Source organism: Simochromis diagramma, unplaced genomic scaffold (assembly GCF_900408965.1).
Source record: "Simochromis diagramma unplaced genomic scaffold, fSimDia1.1 OVJJ01000123.1, whole genome shotgun sequence".
In the NCBI taxonomy this organism is placed as follows: Eukaryota; Metazoa; Chordata; class Actinopteri; order Cichliformes; family Cichlidae; genus Simochromis; species Simochromis diagramma.
Window position 1 is genome coordinate 671,456 of NW_024386778.1, and position 24,626 is coordinate 696,081.

Sequence of the window (24,626 nt, forward strand, 5' to 3'; positions counted from 1 at the left end):
GTTGCTGCAGTGACACAGAAGAAAAGTCAGTGGGTGTGGCAGCACAGGAAGTGAGTGGCATGACTCGTTTTATTGTGATTTCAGGTCATATTTAGATCCAAAGGACGGAGATTATGGTGGAGTCTGTACATAATATGAAATCCGGGACTATGTGACTCTCCTGGTCTGTGCGCATGCGCGTGTGCCTGTCTCAAAGGCATCCGCCGTCTCGTGTCGTCTCGTGCATTTCTCTGGCTGTACCCACTAAAACGGAAGCATGGCACATCCATATGGAACGTAGTTACAATGTAAATATGTACCGATATATATAAATGCGCTATTTTTTGCATGCTTTTTGTACACATACTCGAAGAAATAAAGAAATCTGAATCATTTCAACATTTTTCTCAGGTTTTGTTCGACCAAAGCAAAAAGAAACTGCGGTGATGTTACTGTACATGTTTTTATTAAGTCAACAGCCGATCACAAGGTGCACACGAGGGACGATCACTGACAGCAGCGCACCTACATGTTTCTTTTACAACGACGGCGACTGAGGTAACAGAATTACAGACAGAGGCAACACCCAAAGCATGAAGACAAGCAAACAGTAACACCCAAGAAAGTACACACACCGCCGAGCTTGGCTGCCTCTGATTCTACATACAAGCGTCACAGATCCTCGGGATGACTAAGCTGCTGATGGGAATAACGTGACTCCATTTCGCTGTGCTCCTTTCTGTTAGTCCAGGTAGTGTCTGAAGGATCCAGGCTTCCAGTGCGTCACACCTCCAAAAGAGGCGTGGCCTTTTGGCTCGTTTGCTCCCGGGTCACTTCTGCACGAGAAACAGCAAATGAATAAAACATCAGTCATTAAAACAAGTGAGACTCGTGGGAGTGATTGTTTTGGAAGGATACGACGACGCCTTACTTTAGACACATCAGTCTCTGTGCTGCCTGCCTCTGAATCAGGATCCTGTGGGACAGGAGACATTCAGATCATGTGCAAACCACGCTGCTGCTCATCAGAATCAGAATCGTGTTTATTGGCCAAGTATATGTGCAGACACATACAGGGAATTTGGTTCCGGTAGATGGAGGCTCTCAAGCACAGTAATGTAAATCTCACACACACACACACACACACACACACACACACACACACACACACACACACACACACACACACACACATTACACATACATACACAAGCTGTGTAAATCAACTATAAATAACGAATCTAAACTTATATACATGAAATACAGAAATGAATGAGGTGGAATGAATACTGCAAAATGTACATAAGGTGCAGCTGCAGTCTGGCAGTGGGAGCAGTGTGACAGGTCAACTGTTTAGGAGGGAGATGGCGAGGGGAAAGAAACTGTTCCTGTGTCGGGTGGTCCTGGTCTGCAGGCTTCTGTACCGTCTGCCAGAGGGCAGCAGATCAAAAAGTCTGTGACCAGGGTGTGAGGGGTCTGTGATGATTTTCCCTGCCCGTTTCCTGGTTCTTGAGAGGTACAGATCCTGGATGGAGGGCAGGGGGGCGCCGATGATCCTTTCTGCTGCCCGTACAGTCCGCTGCAGTCTGCTCCTGTCCTGTTTAGTGGCTGCTCCATACCAGACTGTGATGGAGGAGCACAGGACAGACTCAATGACCGCAGTGTAGAACTGGATCAGCAGCTCCTGTGGAAGACTGTACTTCCCCAGTTGTCTCAGGAAGTACATCCTCTGCTGGGTCTTTTTGAGGATGGAGTTGATGTTGGTCTCCAACTTCAGGTCCTGGGAGATGGTTGTACCCAGGAACTTGAAGGTCTTCTCAGTTGACACAGGGCTGTCTGATATGATGAGGGGGAGCAGAGTTGAGGGATGTCTCCTGAAGTCCACTGTCATCTCTACAGTCTTAAGAGTGTTCAGCTCCAGATTGTGCTGACTGCACCAGAGTACCAGCCGCTCAACTTCCTGCCGGTATGCAGACTCATCACCATCCTGAATGAGGCCGATGACGGTGGTGTCATCTGCAAACTTTAGGAGTGTAACAGCCGAGTTCTTGGAGGTGCAGTCGTTAGTGTAGAGGGAGAACAGTAGTGGTGAGAGGACACATCCTTGAGGGGCACCAATACTGAGGGACCGGGTTTCAGAGGTGATCTCCCCCAGCCTCACTTGTTGCTTTCTGTCTGTCAGGAAGCTGGTGATCCACTGACAGGTAGCTGGTGACACGCTGAGCTGGGAGAGTTTGGAGGAGAGAAGTTCAGGCACAATGGTGTTAAAAGCCGAACTAAAGTCCACAAACAGGACCCTGGCATAAGTTCCCGGGCGGTCAAGGTGTTGCAGGATGTAATGCAGCCCCATGTTCACTGCATCATCTACCGACCTGTTTGCCCGGTAGGCAAACTGCAGAGGGTCCAGCTGGTGGCCTGTAATGTCTTTCAGATGGGCTAACACCAGTCGTTTGAAGGATTTCATGACCACAGACGTCAAGGCGACAGGTCTGTAGTCATTCAGTCCTGTGATGGTGGGTTTCTTGGGAACGGGGATGATGGTGGAGCGTTTGAAGCAGGAGGGAACTTCACACAGCTCCAGGGATCTGTTGAAGATGCGAGTAAAGATGGGAGCCAGCTGTTCAGCACAGGTTTTGAGGCAGGAGGGTGAGACGCCGTCTGGTCCGGGGGCTTTCCTAGGCTTCTGTTTCTGGAATAGTCGGCTCACATCCTCAGTGTGTATTCTGAGTTTCAGGGAGGAGGAAAAGGGGGTGAGAGGTGTGGTGGAGGTCGTTGAGTCTTGGTTGGGGAGGGTGGGGGTGGTCGTTGGGTCTGGATTGGGGAAGGGGAGGGTAAAGGAGGGAGAGGTGGAAGGTGTGTTGGGGGTCAATGTCTGAAGCAATGTCCCTGGGAGGGGAGGGTGGGGCGTGGGAGTCTGTCTGTCTCAAACCTGCAGTAGAAAGTGTTTAACTCGTTGGCCAGGTGTTTGTTTGCTTCAATAGTGGGTGGGGGCGTCTGTAGCTGGTGATTTCCTGCAGGCCCCTCCACACTGACGCAGGGTCGTTGGCTGAGACCCGTTCTTCCAGCTTCTGGGAGTAGATCCTTTTAGCTGTCTTAAATCTGCCGCGCGATTAGGCTTAAAATAAAAGAACCTGCTCTACTGCACAGACTGCCTCCTACTCACTTTGGACCGGTCTTTGCCTTGAGCCTGTTTTGCATTTGCTTCGAGGGTGTAATAGACGTTCGTGTCTACACCAACCGACTCGCTGTCCTGCTGTAAAACAGAAGTGAAAGAGGAAAGCAGTCTGGGTGGGACTGACACAGATTTCATCTTCCATCAGATAAACTGGCTGCTCTGTACTAATCACAGACTCTCACACACGTTATGGGAATGAACACAGCAATAATCTGATGGTAAGTGAAGGTTACGGCTTCCGTGTGAAATGTATGGCTGGACGTGGTGAAGGAAAATAAGCTCCAATGACTTTCTCTGATTGGTTGAACACCTCTCTGCTGCCCTCTGCTGTTCAAAGAGAGCACAGACTCATTTTTGAAGGTCTTACCTGTACTTGTGTGTCCGTGTATTTGAATTTCATGTTCTTGTAAAATTCTCTTTTCGGTAGCAAATAGAGCAGCACCAAGTCACACACTACAGTCGCCTAAAAAGAGGAGAAAGAAACAACTGCATCATCTCCTGTTGGATTACAACACTGTGCAAAAGTCTCGAACCACCGAATATTTTAAATCTTTGTCATTACCTACAAAGAGACCACCTCTGCAGACTCTGGACACTCACTGGAGCTACTTTTAGCTCCTCATCAGCACAGCAGGTAGCGCTGCGTGTTTGTGTCGCTGGCTAGAATGAAACCAGCAACCTCTCACCTGCCACACAAATGTGTAAACTACCACATTATGGAGCCTCAGACACTAGCTACTCACTAGTAGGTGCAAACGACCTCTGATCTCAGCCAAGCCAAACTAACGGAGCCACTGTTAGGCTTTTACAGTGTTGGGTGGCCGATTGCTGAACCAGGTGTGCACTGGTACCTGAGGGGAAAACTGGTGGCAGCTGAGTTCAAGGAAGACAAAATAGTACGCAGATATAAAGGCCTGCTTTGTCTGCAACACCAGGAACATTGGACATGTGGTCGAACGTACAGTTTGTTTAACTCAAACAAGTCTTTATTGTTCAACACAGCCTGAACTCGTTTGTTGTCATTTCTCTTCAGGAACAGTTCTCCAGACTTTTTGAAGGACGTTCAAAGCTCTTCTTTGGATGTTGGCTGTTATTTGTCCTGTTCACTGCTTCAGTAATGTTGAGATCTGACTGATTGTGTGTTTGTGTATCCAGGTATGCCTTTGCTGCATTGTGTTTGGGATCATGGGATCATTGTCACGCTGAAGCTGTCACCAATCAGAAGCTTTCCACTCTTGCTGCACCGCGGATCAAAATCAGATTTTTGTTTTTTTCCATCAGTTTTGACACGACCTCCAACACCACGACATAACCTGCACCATATTTAACCGCGGTATGTTTGGACACAGTCCCTGGAGTTAGGTGCCTCAGTCATTCATATGTCAGTGTCCAAAGAGGCCTTCGGAAAACCTGGAGAACCACTTTAAAACTTAGAACGGAGCCTGGTTCCTAAGAGTATCAAAAACGAGGGCCGACTTTTGCACAGACGTGTGGAATATGTAAGTAAATATTTCAGCTTTCAACATACCACTCCAAAAATTCCCACTCCAGAGCCGATGGCTGTGAGGGTAGGGATGATATCAAATTTCCGCGCCTGTGAAGAGCAGAGTCATACCAGCTCCTTTGGTTTATTCTTCCAGTGACAAAAGCATACTTAAGATAAACGTGTTACTCACAAGTGACTGGACGATGATGTCAAACCTGATGCCAAACACTTTCAGAAGTGTTCTTTTCTGAATTTTGTCCTCCATATAATGCCTCGCAAACCTGCAGACAGACACAACCACAATATGTTAGCAGGCATATGAAATATGTTTCAAAAGCATTTGACAAACACGTCATCATCCGTGTATTTACTGAGCGAGCTGTGAAGAAACAACAAGAAAAGGCAGTCTGAGACAAGTCAACACTGTTTCACTGAGCAAACATCAGAAACTTCAGCCAGTCGACTTGGCAGGTTCAGCAGAGCTGAAGCAGCATTAGGAGCAAATAGCGAGTGAAGCCGATTCCATGGAAAATGAACAATAACAGTGACAGAACAACATTTCTCCATCAGCCAGCAGGTGAACAATGAATAACGGAGCAGGAGCATACATGTGTCTGTGGTGCGCGAGGAAGCAGAAATGAACTGCAATAGTTTCAAACACTGAGCCAATATGTGCGATGTTGTCAACAGTTTCAAAGGTTAGATTAGAAGAGCGAATCCACTGTTCTCACGAAGTTAGCGAGAGCTCAGCAAATGGAAGTGTAAAGCTTATCAAATTCAAATTCAAATTTTATTTGTCACACACACACAACCATACACAGTATGACATGGGGGTGAAATGCTTGTAGCTGTACAATGCCCGACCATTAAATGACAGAAGAAAAGTTTTACAATATTTACAATTTACAGTTTACTACAAAAATTTACAAATTAACTTAGGAACTTACAGCAAAGAATGTGTTATTTATCTTATTAATTAATATATAATATTAATAATATTATTAACATGAGACCTTAAAAGTGCTGCAAGCTAAAATTATAATATATGCGCTTCAGAGGTTTTCTGGACACAAACTAACAGAAAAAGGAACAAATCTCTCGCTGAGCTGTGTTTTTCACACACCTGAAATTGTAGCCCACTGAAGAGCCTTCTTTGCTTCCATAGAGTCCATGAAAGGTGTACTCTGGTTTACAGTGTTTTACATGCACGTCAAAGTTACACGTCCAGTCGACCACGATCCCGATGGCTCCTCCCTGTCAGGACACAAACGCCGTCTTCATCACAGCAGGAGAAGAAGAGAAGCAAAACACGGAAACATGACAGGAATTTCAGAAAGAAGCAGAAATTCAAACTCACCACTTTAGCTACTGTTTGAAAGTTTAAGCCAGAAAGTTTAATAATGTCTCCCAGTTTGAATATAGGGCACAGGGGAGCGCTGAGTGGATGATACAGGCAACTGCTGATGTAGTTGGAGTCGACGTCCTCCACTAGGTTGCTCCTGAAAACGAAAAAACAGTGAAATATTTGACACTTTCTGTACTTTTACCAAAATTAGTGATTAGACTTGTGGTTTGATTTAGAAGCTGAAGATATAAGAGTTAAAAGAAGAACAGAGTTTACTGTGTAGCTCTGTTTGGTTCAAAGCTGTGTTTCATTTGGCCAAACGTTACAGAAGAAACTGAAACGTATAAAATCATTGTGATTGTTTTTATGACATCATAGAAACGTGAACAAATATCTCAGTAAAAACTGAAGAGTATAAAAAACAAATTTGTGCCACTGACTGAAGATTTCTGGCCACAACTGTTTTATAAAGTTACAATAGTTATGCCAGAGCATGACACACTCATCACACTCATCGCATCTTCTGAGGTAAACGTGTCTCCGTCACCTCGAGACGCCGAATGCGGGGAACGTGACGGAGTTTTTGATGAACAGAGTGTAGTTCTCTGCAGACAACAACAGCGGAGGACTGAAACAGAAACAAGAACAGATTTAAAATGAGCATGTTTGCTTCCACAGATGATTGTGTAATCGCACAATCGTGAATAATTCAGTTTGTCTGCGTACTCTGGTACGTCGCGGTCGTCCTCCACTGGACACCAGGCCAGCACTTCACAGGTCTTAGTCCTGTTCACGCAGACTCCGGTCATTTCTCCTTGATACAGAAACAAAGAGTTAGAGTCGATTACTCAACAGTGAAACAGGCAGCAGCGTGGGCGTTAGCAGCAGTTTCAAACACTTTCTTGCCTCCACTTTTATCTTGAATTAGCATCAACAGCAGCGTATAAAAGCAAAGCAAACGCTGAACCAGCTCTTTCTTTTATCTCGCCTTAATCCCAATGTTATCGCCTCCCTGTGCGCGTACAGCTTCGCTGCTATCGGTCTCTCATCGTGCGTGTGATGAGCTTGCAGACAGTCTCCAGCAGGCTCCTACTCGGCTTCGGCCCTCTGACCTTTGTGTTTGGCTGCAGGACAGTCCCGCGTTTACTTGTTTTTAAGCGTGGAGGCTGAGCGCCGGCACCTCAAGGTGCATGTGACTGGTGTGAGCCAGACAGATCTAAAGCTTCGGTCTGATTGAGGGCGACGTGGAAAGGCTCTGAACTGAACTCTGGGACGGATGAAGGACAATAAATTTATATAACTGTTCTTAGAACCAGCCACACATTTGGACACATTAGAGCTCATGTGGCTGTGTCTTTGTGTGCTTGCAGTTTATATTAGCTGGCATGCATGCAGTTGAGCGTGCTTATATATACATGCATGTATGTCTGTTTGCTTAAGGCAGAGTTTCAGCTGCTTACTTTAGCGGACAACAAGCCGTACTACAAACACACACCAAATGTTTGGTTGCTAAGGCCTGGTTTGTTGAGATGAATCTGTTTCTTCTTCTCAGCGCCGGACGAATGCAATTCATGAATTCTGTGTAAATGTTTACCTCAGCAGCCGTGAGTCATATCTGCTGTATTTATATAGATGCTGTTGCGTGAGCCTGTCCTGTCACAGCTACGGCCCACTTTGCAAATACACTGCTGCTCCATCACCTGACACCATCCCCGACCTCGCTCAATAAATGGCTTCAGTGAGTTTCAGAAGGCTTCTCAGCTCCGGCGAAGCAAAATTACATAACAAGAAGCACAAAATCTGGACTGATGTGAGTTGGCAACAGACTCAGTGAGGACCGCTGAGGTCACACACTCTCAGCCTGTCAGGATTTACCGTTTCCCGTACGTTTGAAACTCCCTCCTTCACAGTCGGCGTCTGTATTGCAGTTGTGTTTGCCCGGGAGCTGTTATAAAGAAGACACTGGGGTCAGTCTGTGTACACAAGTATGAAAGAAGGACATGAAGAAGAAGACAGGAAAACACCCTGGGAGTGTGAAAGAAACGTCTTGTTTTTATAGTCTTACATGTATGGATCCCACACACACTGCTCTTTGGGCCATTAGGCTTTAAAAGAGCCCTTTTCTGCTATACAACTTTCGGACAATTACCCAATTACAGAAATAGTCTTGGAATGAGATACAATTTCCGCTCGTTTTACTAAATATGGAAGCGCAGGAGGAAAGGAAGGAAGCAGGAAGAGGGAGGAATGAGAGAGAGAACCAGTGCCTTTTCACCTACCTCTGGACAGGTTCCCATTGACTGACCCTCAGTCATGATATAGTTTGTCATCACTACAAATGATGAGTCTCCCTGAAGTTTTAAAAGAGAAGAAGCAATGTGTTTAAAAGCAGTGAGCACAGACCTTAAAGCAAACTTCTGCGAGCCATGGCTCGTTGTATTTCACAGGAACTGGAGCAGAAGAGCTGAAATAGTTGCAGAGCAACAGAAATCCCCTCACAGGAAGAAGGTTGGGGTGGATGGATGGGTCAACACAGCGTTCGACGGTCAGGATCATTGCACAATCTCAACTGTGAGACTATTTACAAGGCCGTGATCATATTTACAGCACAGTGATAAACGATATGATTGGACCGGTTCGTATATATCACCTTTCTACTCTAACACTTTTTACAGTGCGCCTCATTCACCTTCGGTCCAGCACTGACCCTCCTCCGAGGTGACGTGGGTTTCAGCATCGTACCCACGGATGCTTTGACACGCAGACTCGAGCAGCAAAGGTTCGACCCCCCGAGCGTCTGCAGTCACCCTGAGCACACACGTATGTGAGAGCTGTCACGCAATTTGTGTTTTGTATAGCGAATGTCCTGGTTCCTCTGTGTTTCCAGTTTGTGATCTAAGCCAATAGAGAACTGTATGCATCTTTATTATACTGCGAGTTGAACTTTTGGCAGGTCAAATGCCATATTATTAGGCAGTAGGAGGGGGTAAAACTCTCTTTACTTTTGCTCAAAATCACAGTTAAATTAAAATGTTCTGTATAAGTTCATTGTGACACTGACACATTCCAGGTTGTTTTTCTTCTCTTTTGCATCTCTGGTGGCTTCCTGTGTTTCCTGTGTCTCTCTCGGTTTGTCTGTGGAGCCTTTCAGTGTCACTCCTTGTTGGTATTTCCTGCAAGGTTACCTACTTGTCTTGTGTGCTCGTGTGGTTTTACTCCTTCGTGATTGCTGGCTCCGTCCTTTTTGCTTCACCTGTATCTTGTTATCCAATCAGTTGTTTTTAGTGCAGCCCTGATGCGGGGCTTCAGTTATTGCCCTTCCTCTTGTGCTTTGCCTTAAACGATTGCATTGTTTTATTCATATGTTGTTCCTGCCAATGTTTTCTTTCTTCCTTTTTCAGGTTTTTGAGTGTGCGTTTTGCTCCCGTGTGCACGGCCTCTCTTTGAACCGAACGTCGACGTAACAGTGAGGTCACGTGACGATTACTAAAACAATGACCACCTGACAATAAAGTGCATTTGATCAAAGTACGTGATGGAGAAAAGCGATCTTTTCATTGTGTAACACTGAAACCACCTGTTTGCCTTGCTCTGAATTAAAGCCCACACCCACACCTCAGAGCAAACATGGCAGCCTACATTGTGTCTTCTTTTTTCTTTCCCACAGTTAACAGGACACAGCAACACTGGAGGCAAACAAAGTTATCTATTTGATCAGTGTCCCTGCTTTACTCTCACATGCAATGAAGCTGCAGAGTCGCGTCGACAGAGGTGGATCGTCACCGGGGTGAACGTTACAAACCTCTGCTTCTTTGTCAGCCTTGAGTTTTCTAGCAAACAGCAGTGACACGTTGTCCTGCTCAGCTGATGTTTCCTCACTCTGACAGTTGATTTCATCAAATCTGCCTCTGGTGACCGACTTGCATCAGGTGCCAAACAAATTACCGACCACTTAGGAGTCACGAGACGACGACATATCAAATGTTACTGGGGGCACGAAAGGTCACTGACCTGTGAAGGGAAGACATAATCAGCCACGTCCCAGACCCTCTCTCCCCCGCTGTTGTTGGTGTAGCCCACTCCTTTCATTTTGGTGAAGACGGAGCTGACGGCCGTGTCTGTGGACTGGTAACCTTTCTCATAGATGAAAACCCACCTGTGCACGAAACAGAAAGCATTCTGTTCAAAATCCCACTTCACCCCAAAGCAAGGGCTTGCACAAGGACGACACCGGCACTGCACACAGCCATCAGCACAACTACCAGGACAAACGTGCCTGTAGTCATGCAACGCACTGGCTCGTGTTCTTGTCCATTCAGCACCGCAAAGACACAGCAGACATGCTGCATCTCAGCTCCAAACTATCACAGCAGCTGCTGAAAGAAAGCAAAAGTAAAAGTGTTCGTGCTGAGCATTAATAGGGGCGATCGGGGCTCAAGAGTTGGGAGTTCGTCTTGTAATCGGAAGGTTGCCGGTTCGAGCCCCGGCTCGGACAGTCTCGGTCGTTGTGTCCTTGGGCAAGACACCGTTGCCAGTGTCCGGCAGCCTCGCCTCTGTCAGTGCGCCCCAGGGCGGCTGTGGCTACAATGTAGCTGCCATCACCAGTGTGTGAATGTGTGCATGAATGGGTGGATGACTGGGTGTGTAAAGCGCTTTGGGGTCCTTAGGGACCAATAAAGCGCTTTACAAATACAGGCCATTTACCATTATCAGGGTCCTGATCAGTGTTGACAGGATTTCTCCAGAGTCTGTGTCACATTCAAAGGTCAGCTTTTGTGTGGATCTGCAAACACGTCAGTAACAACTCGTTAAAAATTATTTCATCTGTTTGTTAAACCTGACTCTCAAATAGGGAATATGACATTATCACGTCCTTCACAGCTGGATTGAGATGGACTGCATCCCAGCTGTATAGTACTATAGATGAGTCCGGTCCCCAGACCTGTTGTCAGCAGGGACTCCTTTAAGATCTCCGAGTCTTCCCACCAAAGACACATTTCCCCTTCGGTACCCGTATGGCTGCCGTATATGCAAACTGCTATTTTATTTCTTTTGTTTTAAATTTGTCAGAAGGTTTGAAAAACACTACAGTTTTTAAAAAGTTAGAATTTTTCATGGTTCGTGCTCGACGGGGTTAAAAACATCTTTCACAGCATCAGCACATTAACACATAGTTACATTTTTGTGATGTTGTATTAGCGCTAAGTCTGTGAATGATGGTCCGGTCTTTCCACTGGCTGCGACAATACAAAAAAGCTGCAAGATCCACGGCCCACATCTCGCTGCAGGCACTTTCACTTTGTAAAGTCATTGTTAAAAACATTGAGTCCTCACAGAAACTGAGTGCTGGGTTTGTCACGATGAAGCTGAAACTTTGCTCACATGAAAGGATTCCAGTTCAGCAAAAAGCAGCTTTACACTTGGGGTGCATCACCTTAAACTCATTTACTTCCTCTGCTTGCGTGTCTGTGTGTGCGTTTGTAGCCACGAGGTAAAGGCAACAGCTGGTGTGCACTGAGCTGATACAGTGTGTACACACACACTGTGACGCATGTGTAGAGCTATTTCATACAGGCTGTGAAAAAGCAATTAGCCCCTGGCAGGAAGCCCACAGGACAGCGTGTGGTGCAGCATATCTTCATTCGTCTGCAATGAAAGCTCCTCAGAGCGGCGAACGAGAAGAAGCATCTTTCAAACTGCAGAGTGAAGTCGTAAGCACAAAAGCAGCAACGTCTATCAGCATGGCAAATCGAATTATATAGGTTGGAGGGAGCTGGAGAAAAAATGTGGAGAAACGGGAGAAAAAACAGGGCAAATTAAAGGAATAAAGAAAGCGATGAGCGTGGAAATAATGGAAGCATCTTCCAAAACAGCAGCGTAAGAGAGATGCGTATCTGCGAGCGGCTGGGAGGAGGCTCTTTGATGTTGGGGAGAGTTTCCCACCATACTGTGCTGCTGAGATTAGTTTTTATTTAAAGACAGAATGAAAAGAAAAATAAATCAACCTTCAAGTTAAAGCTAAAAACATAAACAGAGGATTGGGATTTTTTTTTAGCATAAAAGTTACAAAAAGAGAGTGTGGTTTTCTGGAGCTGTTCTTTATCCCCTTCTACTGCTTATTTGAGTCCAGGTCGCAGGGCACCAGCCCAAACACCCCTCTCCCACCTCCTCCTCCAACTCATCCAGGAGGACACCAAAGCATTCCCAACACACCAGAGATGTAATCTCTCCAGCATGTCCTGGGTCTACCCCAGGGGCCTCTCAAACCACCTCAACTGTGAGGGATTTATGAAGGCCACTCAAGTGTTTATTACATGTGAAGTTTGAGTATGTTCGTCTGTTTTTTCCTGTTTCATTTGATAGATGCTTCCCAGTTAATTACCCAGCAGAATGTCCTCTATGGGAGCGCCTCTGTCTCAGCATCCATGTCTGTAGTCTGTTGCCTGCCTTAGATTCTGTTTGTCCCCTTAGCTGTTGAAGGCTGTTTGCTCAGGCTGCCTCTGCTGTGAGTCCCGATTCACTGAATCACTGCTTCAGCATCCAAGAGAGAGACGGGCGGACTTCTGCCCTGACCCGTCCGCTTCAAGTCTGAAGAGAGGAGACGGCTTTATAATCGCATCTCCCTCATGCACATCACCACGCCGCTTTAATGTGGCTGCAGGAGGCAGGTGTGTGTGTGTGAGTGTATGTGTGTGTGTGTGAGTGTGTGTGTGTGTGTGTGTGTGTGTGTGTGTGTGTGTGTGTGTGTGTGTGAGTGTGTGTGTGTGTGTGTGTGTGTGTGTGTGTGTGTGTGTGTGTGAGTGTATGTGTGTGTGTGTGTGTGTGTGTGAGTGTATGTGTGTGTGTGTGTGTGTGTGTGTGTGTGTGTGTGTGTGTGTGTGTGTGTGTGCCATGAACTTTTTCTGATCTCGATGATTCAGATCTGAATCAGAGCCGTTTAAAATCACATCCCTCACTTATAAAAACCCGACTTTAAACAAGAGACGATGTTAAACTTGTCTACTGCTTTTCCATTTTTGGTCACCAGCAGCAGCAGATGATAATGCATCTGTGCTCTGTTTGGCAGTGAACTGGGCAGCAGTTGATTGTTATCTGTTTGAGCATATGCCCGGGCATATTTATCACACACAGCTCCTCAGGTTCTGCTGTTTGGAGGTGCATGGAGGGAAACGTTACAGTCACACAGCTGCATGAACAAGTAACCGTGAGATGAAGTGAGATAAGTAAAGGAAACAGGTTCTCCATTTTTCAGGATGAATTTCCAGCGAATAGCTCCGGCATGTCTAATCAGGTTAGGGTGGGTGGGTGGGTGGTGAGAGGCTGAGTAGACAAACAAGTATGCTGCAGGGGTTTTGTCCAAACATGAAATGGGCAGGAGCTCGGCTCTGTTGTGCCATGTTCACACCTTCTTTTCACAGTCAATCATAGTGACTCTTACAACTGTCATTTGTGCCTGTTTGCTGTGTCAACAATAACTGCAGTGACGGTATGTGTCCCTGCACAAGCCCAACATCTTCCTTTCACTTTCCCCCCACTCTATCCACACAAAGTGAACTCTGGGTCACTCAGGAAGGAAGTTCCAGACAAGATGAACTACACAAAGTGATGCAAACCCTTTCTCACCATTTCCTTACAGTTAAAAACAAAAAGAGAAAAAAGTGTGCAGGTCTTACCCGATGATGTAAACCAGAACCCCCAGCTGGATGAGCCGGCACACCACTCCCACCCTCCTGTTCCTCACCAGCACCTGGCGGGGAGTCTCATACTCAAAGAAGAAGTCGGAGAGGGCGCTGGTGATTTGGTTCTTCATCTTCTCTCACGGCTGACCCGCAGGGAAGAGGGTCTCTGCTTCTCCTCACTTGCATATAAAAACTCCCAAGAAATTCTTTTTTCCTTTGTTCTTCACTTGTGTCCTCTGCCTCCTCTCATGAATAATCTCTTATACTCTTCATGTGAAGTCCTAAAGTCTAAAGACTTCCTCCTCCCTTCCTCCTCTCTCTCTCTCTCTCTTGCTCTCCGTCTCTCCTCCTCCTCTCTCTCTCTCTCTCTCTCTGCACTCGGTCGCTCTGCTATCAGCCTGTTGCCTTTTTGCGTAACTTGACCGTTTCTGTGCATCTCCTGGCTTTTCTCAGGAGACATAATAAGCACAGAGACATCTGTCGAAATTTACTGTTAACTTGGTCTGCAAGTTTCAATAACTTAACAGTTGCCACACACAAGCACCGGATGCCCTCCTCTCTTTGAGCAATCAAACCTTATCAGCCACGCTGACACTCTCTTCCTGCGTGCTACACAGAGATAGAAGCCACAGAAGCTAAGCATAAACACGGTGCATCTTCCACAGTTCTGCATGTTTGCCCACTCTCGTCTCACCGTTTGTCAGGCAGTAAGCCTTCTTAACTTTTATCAACACCATGTGTGGGCGCACGCCGTCAAACACTTTGATTTTCTCATCCAGCTCAATAATTCAGGCCCCTTCTCTCCATTCTCATGCCGACGGCTGCTTTGCATTTTCTAATCTTCACAAAGGGAAGTCCAAATAGCCTCATGAAACTGTGAGGCTTTGAAAAATGTTGCTTCCACTTGTGAGCATTTCTTGCCTTCTCGCTCCCGATATAAATAAACGAGGGCATCTCGTCTGGAGTCAAATCCAAATCTAAATCTGGTTAAATCTAAAAGACACGAGTACATGCTGGGAATCGCCACAAAATGCCATGCATAGAATTTAGTGGGATTGCAAGGATTTGGAAGGATTTTAAGGATTTTGCAAAAAAAGGGCTGCATGACAATCAAAGTATTAAATGAAACGCTCTGTTAGCACAATTGGCACAAACTGCTGTTTTTATAGGCACACTGGTGGATAAATGACTGAGAAACAAGAGCGAGCGTCAGATCACTTTATAATTCAGGCACTTTTCCAGAGTCAAATGAATGTTTTCCCAGGGTGACATGCAGTGTGTGGCCCTGACTCCTGTGCTCCAGAACAACCCTGAGACTGAGGCTGAGCGTCACAATATGTGAATGAATGAACGCACCACGAACAGGAGGGGCTGGATGAGCCTCAGACTGACAGTAACTGGCAGAGACAGACTGAAGTCACGACTCGTGAATGACTGCGTAGAAAGGATTAGTGCTGACTGCATGCCTGAACTAACTATCTTCACTGAACTAGTTCCCGTTGCTGTTTTTCTTCTCCTCTGCCACACGTACGTACTGTTGGAGCAGTGAACTCTCATGAGAAACGTGGCCAAACCTTCAAATAATGAGACCAGTGCATGTAAAAGTAGCCCGCAGGGTTATGGCTGGTGATGGAGGACGCCGTGGCGGGCAGACTAACAGGAAGAAACACAAAGACAGAAGCACAAATTCCACAAAATGTAATGGGAGGGTGAACACGGGAGGAGGGGACAACACTGTGCACTGACAGGAGACACGTGAACCCACAGGTGAGAACGAGGCACAGGTGGGGACAGTGAGCACGGCAGCTGTGTTTCATGGCTTCCTGTCACAGCACCCGTGATGCTTTTTTATATTTGATGAAAGCACCACGACTCTGTTTGCTGAATGTTGCGTTATTCTGACTTCTGCTGGTTCAGTATAGTCTCAGGCTCTTTGAGTTTAGTTACACAGGTTCTGCTTTTGGTTACAGTTCATATCCAACCCCCCCCCCCCCCCCCCCACACACACACACACACACATTAGGCACCTGTTTATTATTATTAATCCTTTATTTATCCAGGTAAAAATCTCATTGATATTAAAAATCTCATTTACAAGAGAGAGCTGGCATCATAGCAACAAAAGTCACATACCACCTGTGTGTATAGGGCTTTAGTTTGCATGTGTTCTTTGTTGTGGTGTCTGCTTCTCTACCTGGTCTGGGATTCATTCATGGACTTGTTTTGTGTCAGGCGCTTGTGAAGCATCAAATAAAGGTTACCGTAGTTCTTTAACATGTTCAGCTCTCTGTCTGCCTCGTGGTCCACATTACCACCATCACGCACAGAGAAAAGGTGAAGGGTTTGTTTACAGCTGACTGTATTTAATAACTGATCTAAGATGTGAAGACAACAAACAGGTATTTAAATGATCCTCCTTCATGTTCCAGTTGCAGCTGAGGAGGACTGAAGACAGTGGAGAGAAGGCACTAATGAGAGTAAAGCCTCCATAAAGCAATCATCAATGTAGAACAAGTCCGTGGGATAAAGTTATCCAGAGGGTAACTTTTTTTCTTGCTTGTTGGGGCAAGAGCCACGATTCGCTCCCGGGAAAGGAGACAAATTCCTTTGGGCTTGCGTCAGGAAGTGCGTCCGATTTAAACATCTACAAATCAATCATGGGAGCTGCTCGCTGTGACGACCTCTTGTTAGTAAGGGAGCAGCTGAAACAGCATTATCACACACGGCCCAGATAGCAAATATTCATTCAATTAATGTTTAATCAGCATCAGTTCAATGTCCTCCTGCTATCTGGGGGATCTATAAGAACTAGTGATGGGAATTCCCAGTCTCTTTAGATTCTTTATGATATGCTGTTCTTGCAGACTCTACACTCGGCCTCTGTGTTGTCTATAAAATTCAAACGGTTCCAGATAGAAATAGATTTTCAATCTTGAGCCGAGCCACAAACAACCTGCACAGGCTCCTGAGAACTGTCCACCCATCAGTGCAAGGGGAAGATGAAACACAATCAGCTGAGTGTGATATTAATGAAGATGCCAGTGTGTCTAATGCACCTGCTGCTGCTGCATCTACAGCATCTTGCAGTACACCACCACCACCACCTAAACCAACCCAGAGCTCTATGAGAGCGTTTTTGCAGAAGTCTGTGACCCAGCAAGACACAACTCAGCTGATAAAGACCTGAAAACGATTGCACTTGATTTCCAACTATTTTCATTTGTGGATGATAAAGGATTCAGAAAGTTTATTCATGCACTGAATCCTATGTATGTAATTCCAAGCAGGAAAACACGCTCCCAAAAAATCCTCCCAGGCCTGTCTGACAGAGAACACACATCTTCTTTTTGTTTTGCATATTAATTTATATTTCATTGTGTTGTGGTTTGCAGTGTTTTGTGTTGTTTCACTTTAAATTTATTTAAAAGGAAAAAGCTGAAAATTTAAATGGTCCAAAGTTGAACTGTAAATAGTTGTTTTTTGTATTTTATAATGTATTTTTTTAATTTTAGGTGGAGTGAATAAATAAAAGCATATTTATATAATAAACATACATAAATAAAAAACTTTTTTTACATTAGTATTTCATTTTGTGCATATTTTTATTGTTGTTGATAATAAATTAATTAAAGCAACAAAACAACCTGAAGAAAGAGCCGGCTCTCTAAAAAAAAATCCCATCACTGATGTTGACATGTGTGTCAGTGGGGCTGTTTGTTCATGATTCTGTCTGCATGTTGTAATATTAATACTGACTTTAATGACTGACCACAGACTTTTGGAGCTAAAAAAAAAAAGAGTGGCACAGTAACCGTTTCTTCATCATCACATGGACGGCTCTGGATCAGGTTTGTGTTCTTCTGCACTTTGCACAGCTCGTGTTTTGAGAACAGGTGTCAGGTTTATACGGTGAAATTTGGAAGAGTGTAGTTCTGCTCTGACTGACTCCGGCTGAATCCACATGAATCTCAGCCCACTTTTCACCACAGGAAGTGAGTAACGTTAAAAAAAACTGTTGCAGTCGCTCCCATCTCATTTATTGTTTCATGTCCTCCAAACTAGAGTGATGTTAATCGACTAAGAAGTGTAAAGTGTGTATATATCCTGTTTTGTAGAGCACTCTTGTATTGCTTATACTGCAGTTTAAGTCACACTGGTGTCTGCTATATACTCCCTAAGACACACCTATTGCCTTGAGAACTGTTTAAACTGTGGCACAGATTCATTCCTCAGAGATGCTGGTTCATACAGACATGATGGCGTCACACAGCTGCCGCAGATTTGTCGGCTGCACATCCATGATGCCAACCTCCTGTCTCACTCGATCATTTATGATGTAAGGAGTGGCTCCATCTTTCTCCTCTGAAATCTCTATCAGCATCAAGTCACCAGCTGCCGCTCACTGGATGTTTTGCTCTCAGCTGCTGATGCTGCCACCAACAGCCATGCCGCGTTCAAAGTCACTGAGGTGAACTCGCTTGCTGCCAACTCCCCTTAAAGACAGTTGAATAGCTGTACCTAATAACGTGGCCGGTGTAGTAAAGGCAAACTGTATGGATATGTTCAGGAGGTCAAAGGGCTGTGCGCCAGTACAGGACGTATGTTACTACGTGCTATAAACCCGACATTCCTGACTCGATCTATGACGTCAAACCTCTGCGCCGACCACGTGGGAAGGTTTTTTTTTTGCCGAGGTAGCAAAACATCCGCAGTGCCGCTCGCTGGTCTGGCAGCGAGTATGAAAACAACTTTATTTTCTTCATTTCTGGCGTGAAACAATCTGAAAAAGGGCCCTCGGCGGTTTCGCTCCCACAGTCACTTTTTCCAGAACATGCCTCACGACCCCGACCCTCCTCCGGCTAAAAGATTCAAGCCGGGATCCGTGTTTTTCCGCCTCGATAAGAACAAGCCTGGAATGCTGCTGCCTAGAAAGGGAAATGCGAGCACTCCGATAGACGTCCAGAGGAAGCAGCTTCCCATCTATCAAGCGAAGCCTCAGCTCCTGAGCCAGCTGAGGCAGCTGCACGGTGCTGTCCTCATAGGTGAGTGTTCACAGCTACAGCTAGCTGCTGCTACACCTGAGGCCAGCCGCACACGTGAACAACACTATACTGTAGTTTATCTTAAACTGCCTATTTTGTGTTGGGTTTGTGGGTAGAAAGTCTGGCTAACGTCTCTTCACAGACATGTGTCTTTTCTGTTATTTCTGCCCACGTGATAATCAAAAGTATGAAACCTTAAATATATAAATAGAGTTAAAGTTTGCTTTGGGCTCCGCCCTGTATCTGTATGTGTCAGATAACTCGGTCCTGTGTGATCCGGCAGGTGAGACCGGCTCTGGGAAGACCACTCAGATCCCTCAGTATCTGTACGAGGCTGGCATCGGCCGGCTGGGCATGATCGCTATCACTCAGCCCCGAAGAGTTGCTGCCATCTCACTGGCAGGAAGGGTGGCAGAGGAGAAGAGGACTCAGCTGGGGAAGCTGGTACTCACGATAAACGGGATTCCCGTCTGCTGTGGACACCGGAGTTGATGCCTCTGCGTTGTTGACGTCTGCGCTGTGTTTCTGTTGCTTCCTCTTAGGTTGGCTACACGGTGCGTTTCGAGGATGTCACCTCCCCTGAGACAAAGCTGAAGTTCATGACTGATGGTATGCTCCTGCGCGAGGCCATCGGAGACCCCCTGCTGCTGCGCTACACTGTGGTGGTCCTGGATGAAGCTCATGAGCGCACTGTGCACACCGACGTGCTCTTTGGTGTGGTTAAGACGGCTCAGCGCAGGCGCAAGGAGCTTAACAAGATTCCCTTGAAGGTAGGAGCAAAGTTCACACGTGTTGTGACTTCAGCGTTTCTAGTAAACGCAGTGTGAATCGCCTCACTGCATCTGCTCTAAAGCCTGCACCTGGTGTCCTAACCTCCACAGGTCATAGTGATGTCGGCCACGATGGATGTGGATCTGTTCTCCGAGTACTTCAACAAGTCCCCCGTGTTGTACTTGGAAGGCAGGCAGCACCCCATTCAGATCTACTACACCAAACAGCCACAGTCAGACTACCTGCAGGCTGCTCTGGTCTCCATCTTCCAGATCCATCAGGTAGTTTCTGTGTCTCCTATTTCCAGTTTAGATGAAGCCAAACAAACGCACCGCTCTTCTTCAGCATCATTATTGGAAACACAGGTTATGTTCTGTCGTGATGACGATTTTCCACACACGGTCATGTAGGAGGCTCCTTCATCACACGACATCTTAGTCTTCATGACGGGCCAGGAGGAGATTGAGGCACTGGCGAGGACCTGTCGGGACATCGCCAAGCATCTGCCTGACGGCTGTGGCCCGATGGTAGTTATCCCACTATATGCATCTCTGCCCCCAACACAGCAGCTCAGGGTCTTCCTGCCAGCTCCAAAGGTACAAACATGTCTCAACATCTCACACTGCTGCTCTCAGCAGTATCTTCTGATTTAGACATTCAGCATCATGTTGTAAGTCTTGCAAACGTTTTTTCTCTCCAGGGCTGCAGGAAAGTCATTCTCTCCACAAACATCGCCGAGACATCAGTTACAATCTCTGGGATCAAATACGTCATAGACACGGGGATGGTGAAGGCCAAACGTTTCAATCCAGGTGAGAAGATTCAGATTGCAAATTCACAAATCATGCAGAGAGAAATACGTGTGCTTGAGTCTTTCCATTTAATACTAAGGGGGGGGAAACACGGTGCACCCGACCCCTGCAGCGCCTCCTGCGGGTAGTGGGCCTGCAGGAAGATGGGTCCGTGTCCCTTTTTCGCACTGTGCCCGGCGGGCCCCATGGATTTAGGCCCAGCCACCAGACGCTCGCCCGCAGGCACCCTCCCCGGGCCTGGCTCCAGGGCAGGGCCCCGGTAACCCTATCCCGGGCAGGGGGAACTGTTCCCTTGATGGGCTTCTTCTGAATTGTTCTTAGTCTGGTCCCTCGGTTGGGCTGCTGCCCCTGTGACCGGCTCCGGATAAGCAGAAGAAGATAGATGGATGGAAAAAACCCACAAATGGGGAAAAATGTGGTTTCCAGGGTTTTTTTGTTTGGCTTGTGACCCTTTGAAAAAAGTCGAGCCCTCCCCCGTGATCCTAAATTGAACGGCACAGATAAGGTGTTCTCCTAACAGCGCACATGATGTGACTCTCAGACAGCGGCCTGGAGGTGTTGGCGGTGCAGCGTGTTTCCAAAGCGCAGGCGTGGCAGCGAGCAGGCCGGGCTGGCAGGGAGGACTCTGGCTTCTGCTATCGTCTTTACACTGAGCAGGAATTTGACAACCTCGTCCCCATGACTGTTCCTGAGATTCAGAGGTAGGCTGTGGAGTCTGCTCTACACGCGTGATAGTAAAAATCCACCTCACGTGTCTCATTGATTTAGCTGTGTGTGATGCTTCTCACCCGCAGGTGTAACTTGGCAGGTGTGATGCTGCAGCTCATGGCTCTGGGGATTCCAGACGTGACAAACTTTGATTTCATGTCCAAACCTTCTCCAGGTAAGATGCTGTCAGTCAGGAATCCCCTCTGGTCCTCCGGTAAGCGATGCAGAGTTAGCTGTAGTAGTGCTTTGTGTTTTCCACCAGAGGCCATCCGTTCTGCTGTGGATCATTTGGAGCTGTTGGGAGCTGTGGAGAAGAAGGACGGGCAGGTTTTCCTCACCACTCTGGGAAAGAAGATGGCGAGCTTCCCTCTGGAGCCCAGATATGCCAAAGTAAATCCCGCTGGTTCTGCTCTGATATTCTTTGTACATTTAGTCAAAGACAAAGTGTCGGCTCACAAGCAGACCCCTCTGTTTGCTCCACGCCGCAGACCATCCTGCTGTCCCCGGACTACTCGTGTTCTGAGGAGATTTTGAGCATCGTGTCGCTGCTGTCTGTGGACACCGTGCTGTACAACCCTCCGGCCCGGCGGGACGAGGTGCTTGCAGTGCGCAAGAAGTTCATGTCCAGTGAAGGAGACCACATGACGCTGCTAAACATTTACAGAGCGTTCAAGAAAGTCAGTGGCAACAAGGTGGGTGCGATGAACACAACTAATGAAAATACATAAATGAAATCGTGCTGCTGAGCTGTCACGTGATCTCTGCTGCTGTAGGAGTGGTGTCGGGAGAACTTTGTCAACAGCAGGAACATGGGCCTCGTGAAAGACGTCCAGGCACAACTTAAAGAAATCTGCCTTAAGGTACATCTGCTGACCTCTGCCAGCACACAGTTATTGATTCTCCCAGGAATCGCTGTTTATCCTGATCAACTACAGAGTATTTATTAACATTTAATGTGTAAATATTATTATGAATGTGCATCATCTCACAGGCTAACGCCTCCGGGGCTATTTTGAAAACAGCGAGTTGATGAATGGGTGCTTTCCTGCCTTGATCTCTGCTGCACACCTGTCTTTGTGCGTCTCTGCGGTGAAGTCATGTGACCTGTCTAATAAGTCACGTCTTGTTTTCCCAGCTGAACCTGAAACTGGAATCGTGTGGAGCAGACACGGCGAGCGTTCGCCGCTGCCTTGCCCACGGGATGTTTGTCAACGCTGCAGAGCTGCAGCCCGACGGCAGCTACTTGGCTCTAGACACCCACCAGCCCGTGGCCATCCACCCGTCCTCCGTCCTTTTCCAGGCCAAGCCAGCGTACGTGGTCTTCAACGAGCTGCTGCACACCTCCCGCTGCTACATGAGAGACCTCTGTTTGGTCGACGCCGACTGGCTGCTGGATGCAGCGCCCGAGTACTTTGGCCGCAAGCTCCACCTCAACAAGAGCTAACCAACAAAGAAACGGGCCGCCTGCCACAAAGACTCTTGTTGCAAGTTGGTGCAGAACGTTCGCTGTGTCGTAAACTACTCTGGATTTCACTACCTCCCAGTTGACAAGCATTGGGCATGTGTCACTGAAGCAGAAGTCTGCATATCGAAGCTTGACTTCCTCCGGACTGTCATTCCAATTTTATGAGCTGTAATTTCTTCTTCTCATCATTTATCCACACGGTTGGCCTGAAAAGCCAGTTTGCTTTGAAGTTTCTTGCTTTGATTCTTTCAGTAGTTGCATGCATTTATACAGCACAGGTAACCTCAAAGGAGCACAGCACGGGGCTGTTCTCCACCATGTTCTTCTTCATTGCTACCAAATAGCCATGAAAACGCTACAGCAGACAGATCAGTGGCTGCTCTACTCTGAAGGATGAGTTTTTCAGGAGCTAAGAAAAGCACTCTGATTGTTTGGGGTCTACATGAAGTGGTCTTACAGGGGTTTCTTTATGCAGTCAAAGTAGATTTGTTTCAGTCTACTTTCAGCTGTTCCCTTATTCACAACATGAAAAACAAACGCAGCGTGTCACACTGACATGGTTTCACTTACACAGCCTTGTTAGCTCGTGCATGCTCTTCTTCCCATCTGCAGTCGTGTCACCGTCCAGCATGCCTTCCTCTCCAGGTTCTGCTCGTTGCTGTTTGTCGTGCAGATGCCCACGCAGCCACCACACGTACGTGCAGACGCGTGCAGCGCGTGGAGAATCTGTTCAGCGATCCGATCGCTCGGCTCCGTCACGCTTCGTAGAATGTAAATGACGGCGTGTTGATGAACAGGACGGAGTGTCTTTTTTTTACACATTGGACTCAGGATTGTAAAATATAACCTGAATAAAATATACAGTTTCTAACTTTGTAGTCAAACGCTGAATGCTTTAGAGAATTATCAAAAGATCTGATCTGCATGAAGTTTATTGGAACGAATGCACGCCTGCCGGGGCTCCTCTATGCGTGGATCATCTGATCCTAATACATGTTTGTTACATATTCTAATAAAAACGAATCCACCTGACTCTGCACACGTCAGTCAGGTTCTAACATGTGTTTAGTGTTGTTGTGTTATGGCCATAGTATGGTTTGAGCACTGTGCGAAAGTCTTGAGCCACCTCGTTTTTAAAAACATTTTGCTTCCAAGCTGACGACCTAAGTGCTTTTGAGCAATAGTTCTCCAGGCTAAGCTCTCCGTTGGATGCTGGATGCTTTTTCACTCATTTTCAGTTCTGACCATTTTCAAAGGAACGTTTTGGTTTTTTTAAATTATTATTCAAGTCTCTTAAACAGCCAACACTTTGCATAACTTTGAGGGAGAAGCCAGTGTTGTCTCCACATACAACCTGTCATATCTTTAGACGCTGTGTTACTATATCATTCGCTCCCATTTCTTTATTTGAATCAACAGAAAATGCCAAAGATGACATTTCCTCCAGGGGCTCTTGTGTTATGATGGAGTTATGATTTTGACCCACCATGCAATACTATCAGAAGAGTAGTGTGTTTGTTTTTTTAGCATGATATTGGTCACAAACACTCTGCCAATGCAGTAAAAGTAGACCTGGATAGAAAAGCACGCAACAACGCACCATCAGTCGTGGCCTGACGTCTCCATCGCTGAAGCCTTGAAGCAGCCGACATGCAAAGAAGAGCTTTGAATGTCCATTAAGAAGCCCGGACGACTCTTCCTGAAGACTACTCAAAGAAATGGCAAGACTTGTCTAAGAGAGTTTAGGCTGTGATGAAGAATAAAGTGTTCATACCAAATATTTGGACTTTCAAGCTCATTAGAAGTGCACAAACTCTGTTTTTGCCTCATGTATTTGCGTTTATGTTTCAATGGACTTATTTCCCATTGTAGTAGCAAAACAGAAATGAGAAGCGTCTCAAGACTTTGACTGTGTTCACTGAGTCACTTCAGGTACACAGGATCTCCCTGCTGCCGTTCAAAGACAGGTTCACAGACGCTGTCTGCGGGCTGTTGAAACACTGGAAAGCAGCTCCATCTGCTGGCGGGAGGGATTCACATGATGCACCTGATCAGCGAAGTGTCTGTTTTACTTTGGCTGATGCAACCCCGTCCTTAGGAACCTCAGTCGATCATGTATGCACACACACACACTGAAAAGGGAAATTCCTACAAATGCACTGCG

At 46.5% G+C, this 24,626-nt stretch overlaps 2 protein-coding genes and 1 long non-coding RNA gene across 7 annotated transcripts; 2 read left to right on the forward strand and 1 right to left on the reverse strand.

The window, feature by feature from the left end:
• Nucleotides 1-426: 426 nt before the first annotated feature.
• p2rx1 (purinergic receptor P2X, ligand-gated ion channel, 1) lies at nucleotides 427-14,107 on the reverse strand. 5 transcript variants are annotated; one of them, XM_040011093.1, is made up of 14 exons: nucleotides 13,659-14,101; nucleotides 9,997-10,141; nucleotides 8,265-8,336; nucleotides 7,861-7,930; nucleotides 6,712-6,799; nucleotides 6,533-6,613; nucleotides 5,998-6,139; nucleotides 5,764-5,894; nucleotides 4,831-4,921; nucleotides 4,683-4,748; nucleotides 3,522-3,617; nucleotides 3,143-3,229; nucleotides 911-955; nucleotides 427-815 (listed from the first exon to the last, which is right to left on the reverse strand). In XM_040011093.1, exons 1-14 carry the CDS (start codon nucleotides 13,793-13,795, stop codon nucleotides 810-812), a joined length of 1,257 nt encoding a protein of 418 aa, XP_039867027.1. In that variant the 5' UTR covers nucleotides 13,796-14,101; the 3' UTR covers nucleotides 427-809. The 5 variants fall into 5 exon arrangements, with proteins under 5 accessions (XP_039867027.1, XP_039867038.1, XP_039867018.1 ...); XM_040011104.1 differs by having other exon boundaries at nucleotides 3,143-3,232; nucleotides 7,873-7,930; nucleotides 13,659-14,092; XM_040011084.1 differs by having other exon boundaries at nucleotides 3,143-3,232; nucleotides 13,659-14,089.
• On the forward strand, nucleotides 6,135-9,491 carry LOC120721086. Its single transcript, XR_005693109.1, has 2 exons — nucleotides 6,135-8,556; nucleotides 8,661-9,491. It is a non-coding gene; the product is annotated as an uncharacterized LOC120721086 (long non-coding RNA).
• Nucleotides 14,108-18,289: 4,182 nt separating the features above from the next.
• Nucleotides 18,290-23,520, forward strand: dhx33 (DEAH (Asp-Glu-Ala-His) box polypeptide 33). The gene is made up of 12 exons (XM_040011040.1): nucleotides 18,290-18,706; nucleotides 18,990-19,150; nucleotides 19,249-19,476; nucleotides 19,588-19,758; nucleotides 19,888-20,073; nucleotides 20,178-20,289; nucleotides 20,831-20,990; nucleotides 21,084-21,172; nucleotides 21,260-21,387; nucleotides 21,486-21,689; nucleotides 21,771-21,857; nucleotides 22,133-23,520. Exons 1-12 carry the CDS (start codon nucleotides 18,496-18,498, stop codon nucleotides 22,439-22,441), a joined length of 2,046 nt encoding a protein of 681 aa, XP_039866974.1. The 5' UTR covers nucleotides 18,290-18,495; the 3' UTR covers nucleotides 22,442-23,520.
• The last annotated feature ends 1,106 nt before the right edge of the window (nucleotides 23,521-24,626 follow it).

Excerpts from the sequence above, each read along its gene's own strand:
- p2rx1 (XM_040011084.1), bottom strand. The coding sequence starts at position 13,795 with ATGAAGAACCAAATCACCAGCGCCCTCTCCGACTTCTTCTTTGAGTAT. Across the intron at positions 10,142-13,658 it reads GTTCTGGTTTACATCATCGG|GTGGGTTTTCATCTATGAGA; the intron begins GTAAGACCTGCA and ends TTTCGTGCACAG. Across the intron at positions 7,931-8,264 it reads CAATGGGAACCTGTCCAGAG|CTCCCGGGCAAACACAACTG; the intron begins GTAGGTGAAAAG and ends TCTTTATAACAG.
- dhx33 (XM_040011040.1), top strand. The coding sequence starts at position 18,496 with ATGCCTCACGACCCCGACCCTCCTCCGGCTAAAAGATTCAAGCCGGGA. Across the intron at positions 19,151-19,248 it reads GGACTCAGCTGGGGAAGCTG|GTTGGCTACACGGTGCGTTT; the intron begins GTACTCACGATA and ends GCTTCCTCTTAG. Across the intron at positions 20,074-20,177 it reads TCTTCCTGCCAGCTCCAAAG|GGCTGCAGGAAAGTCATTCT; the intron begins GTACAAACATGT and ends TTTTCTCTCCAG.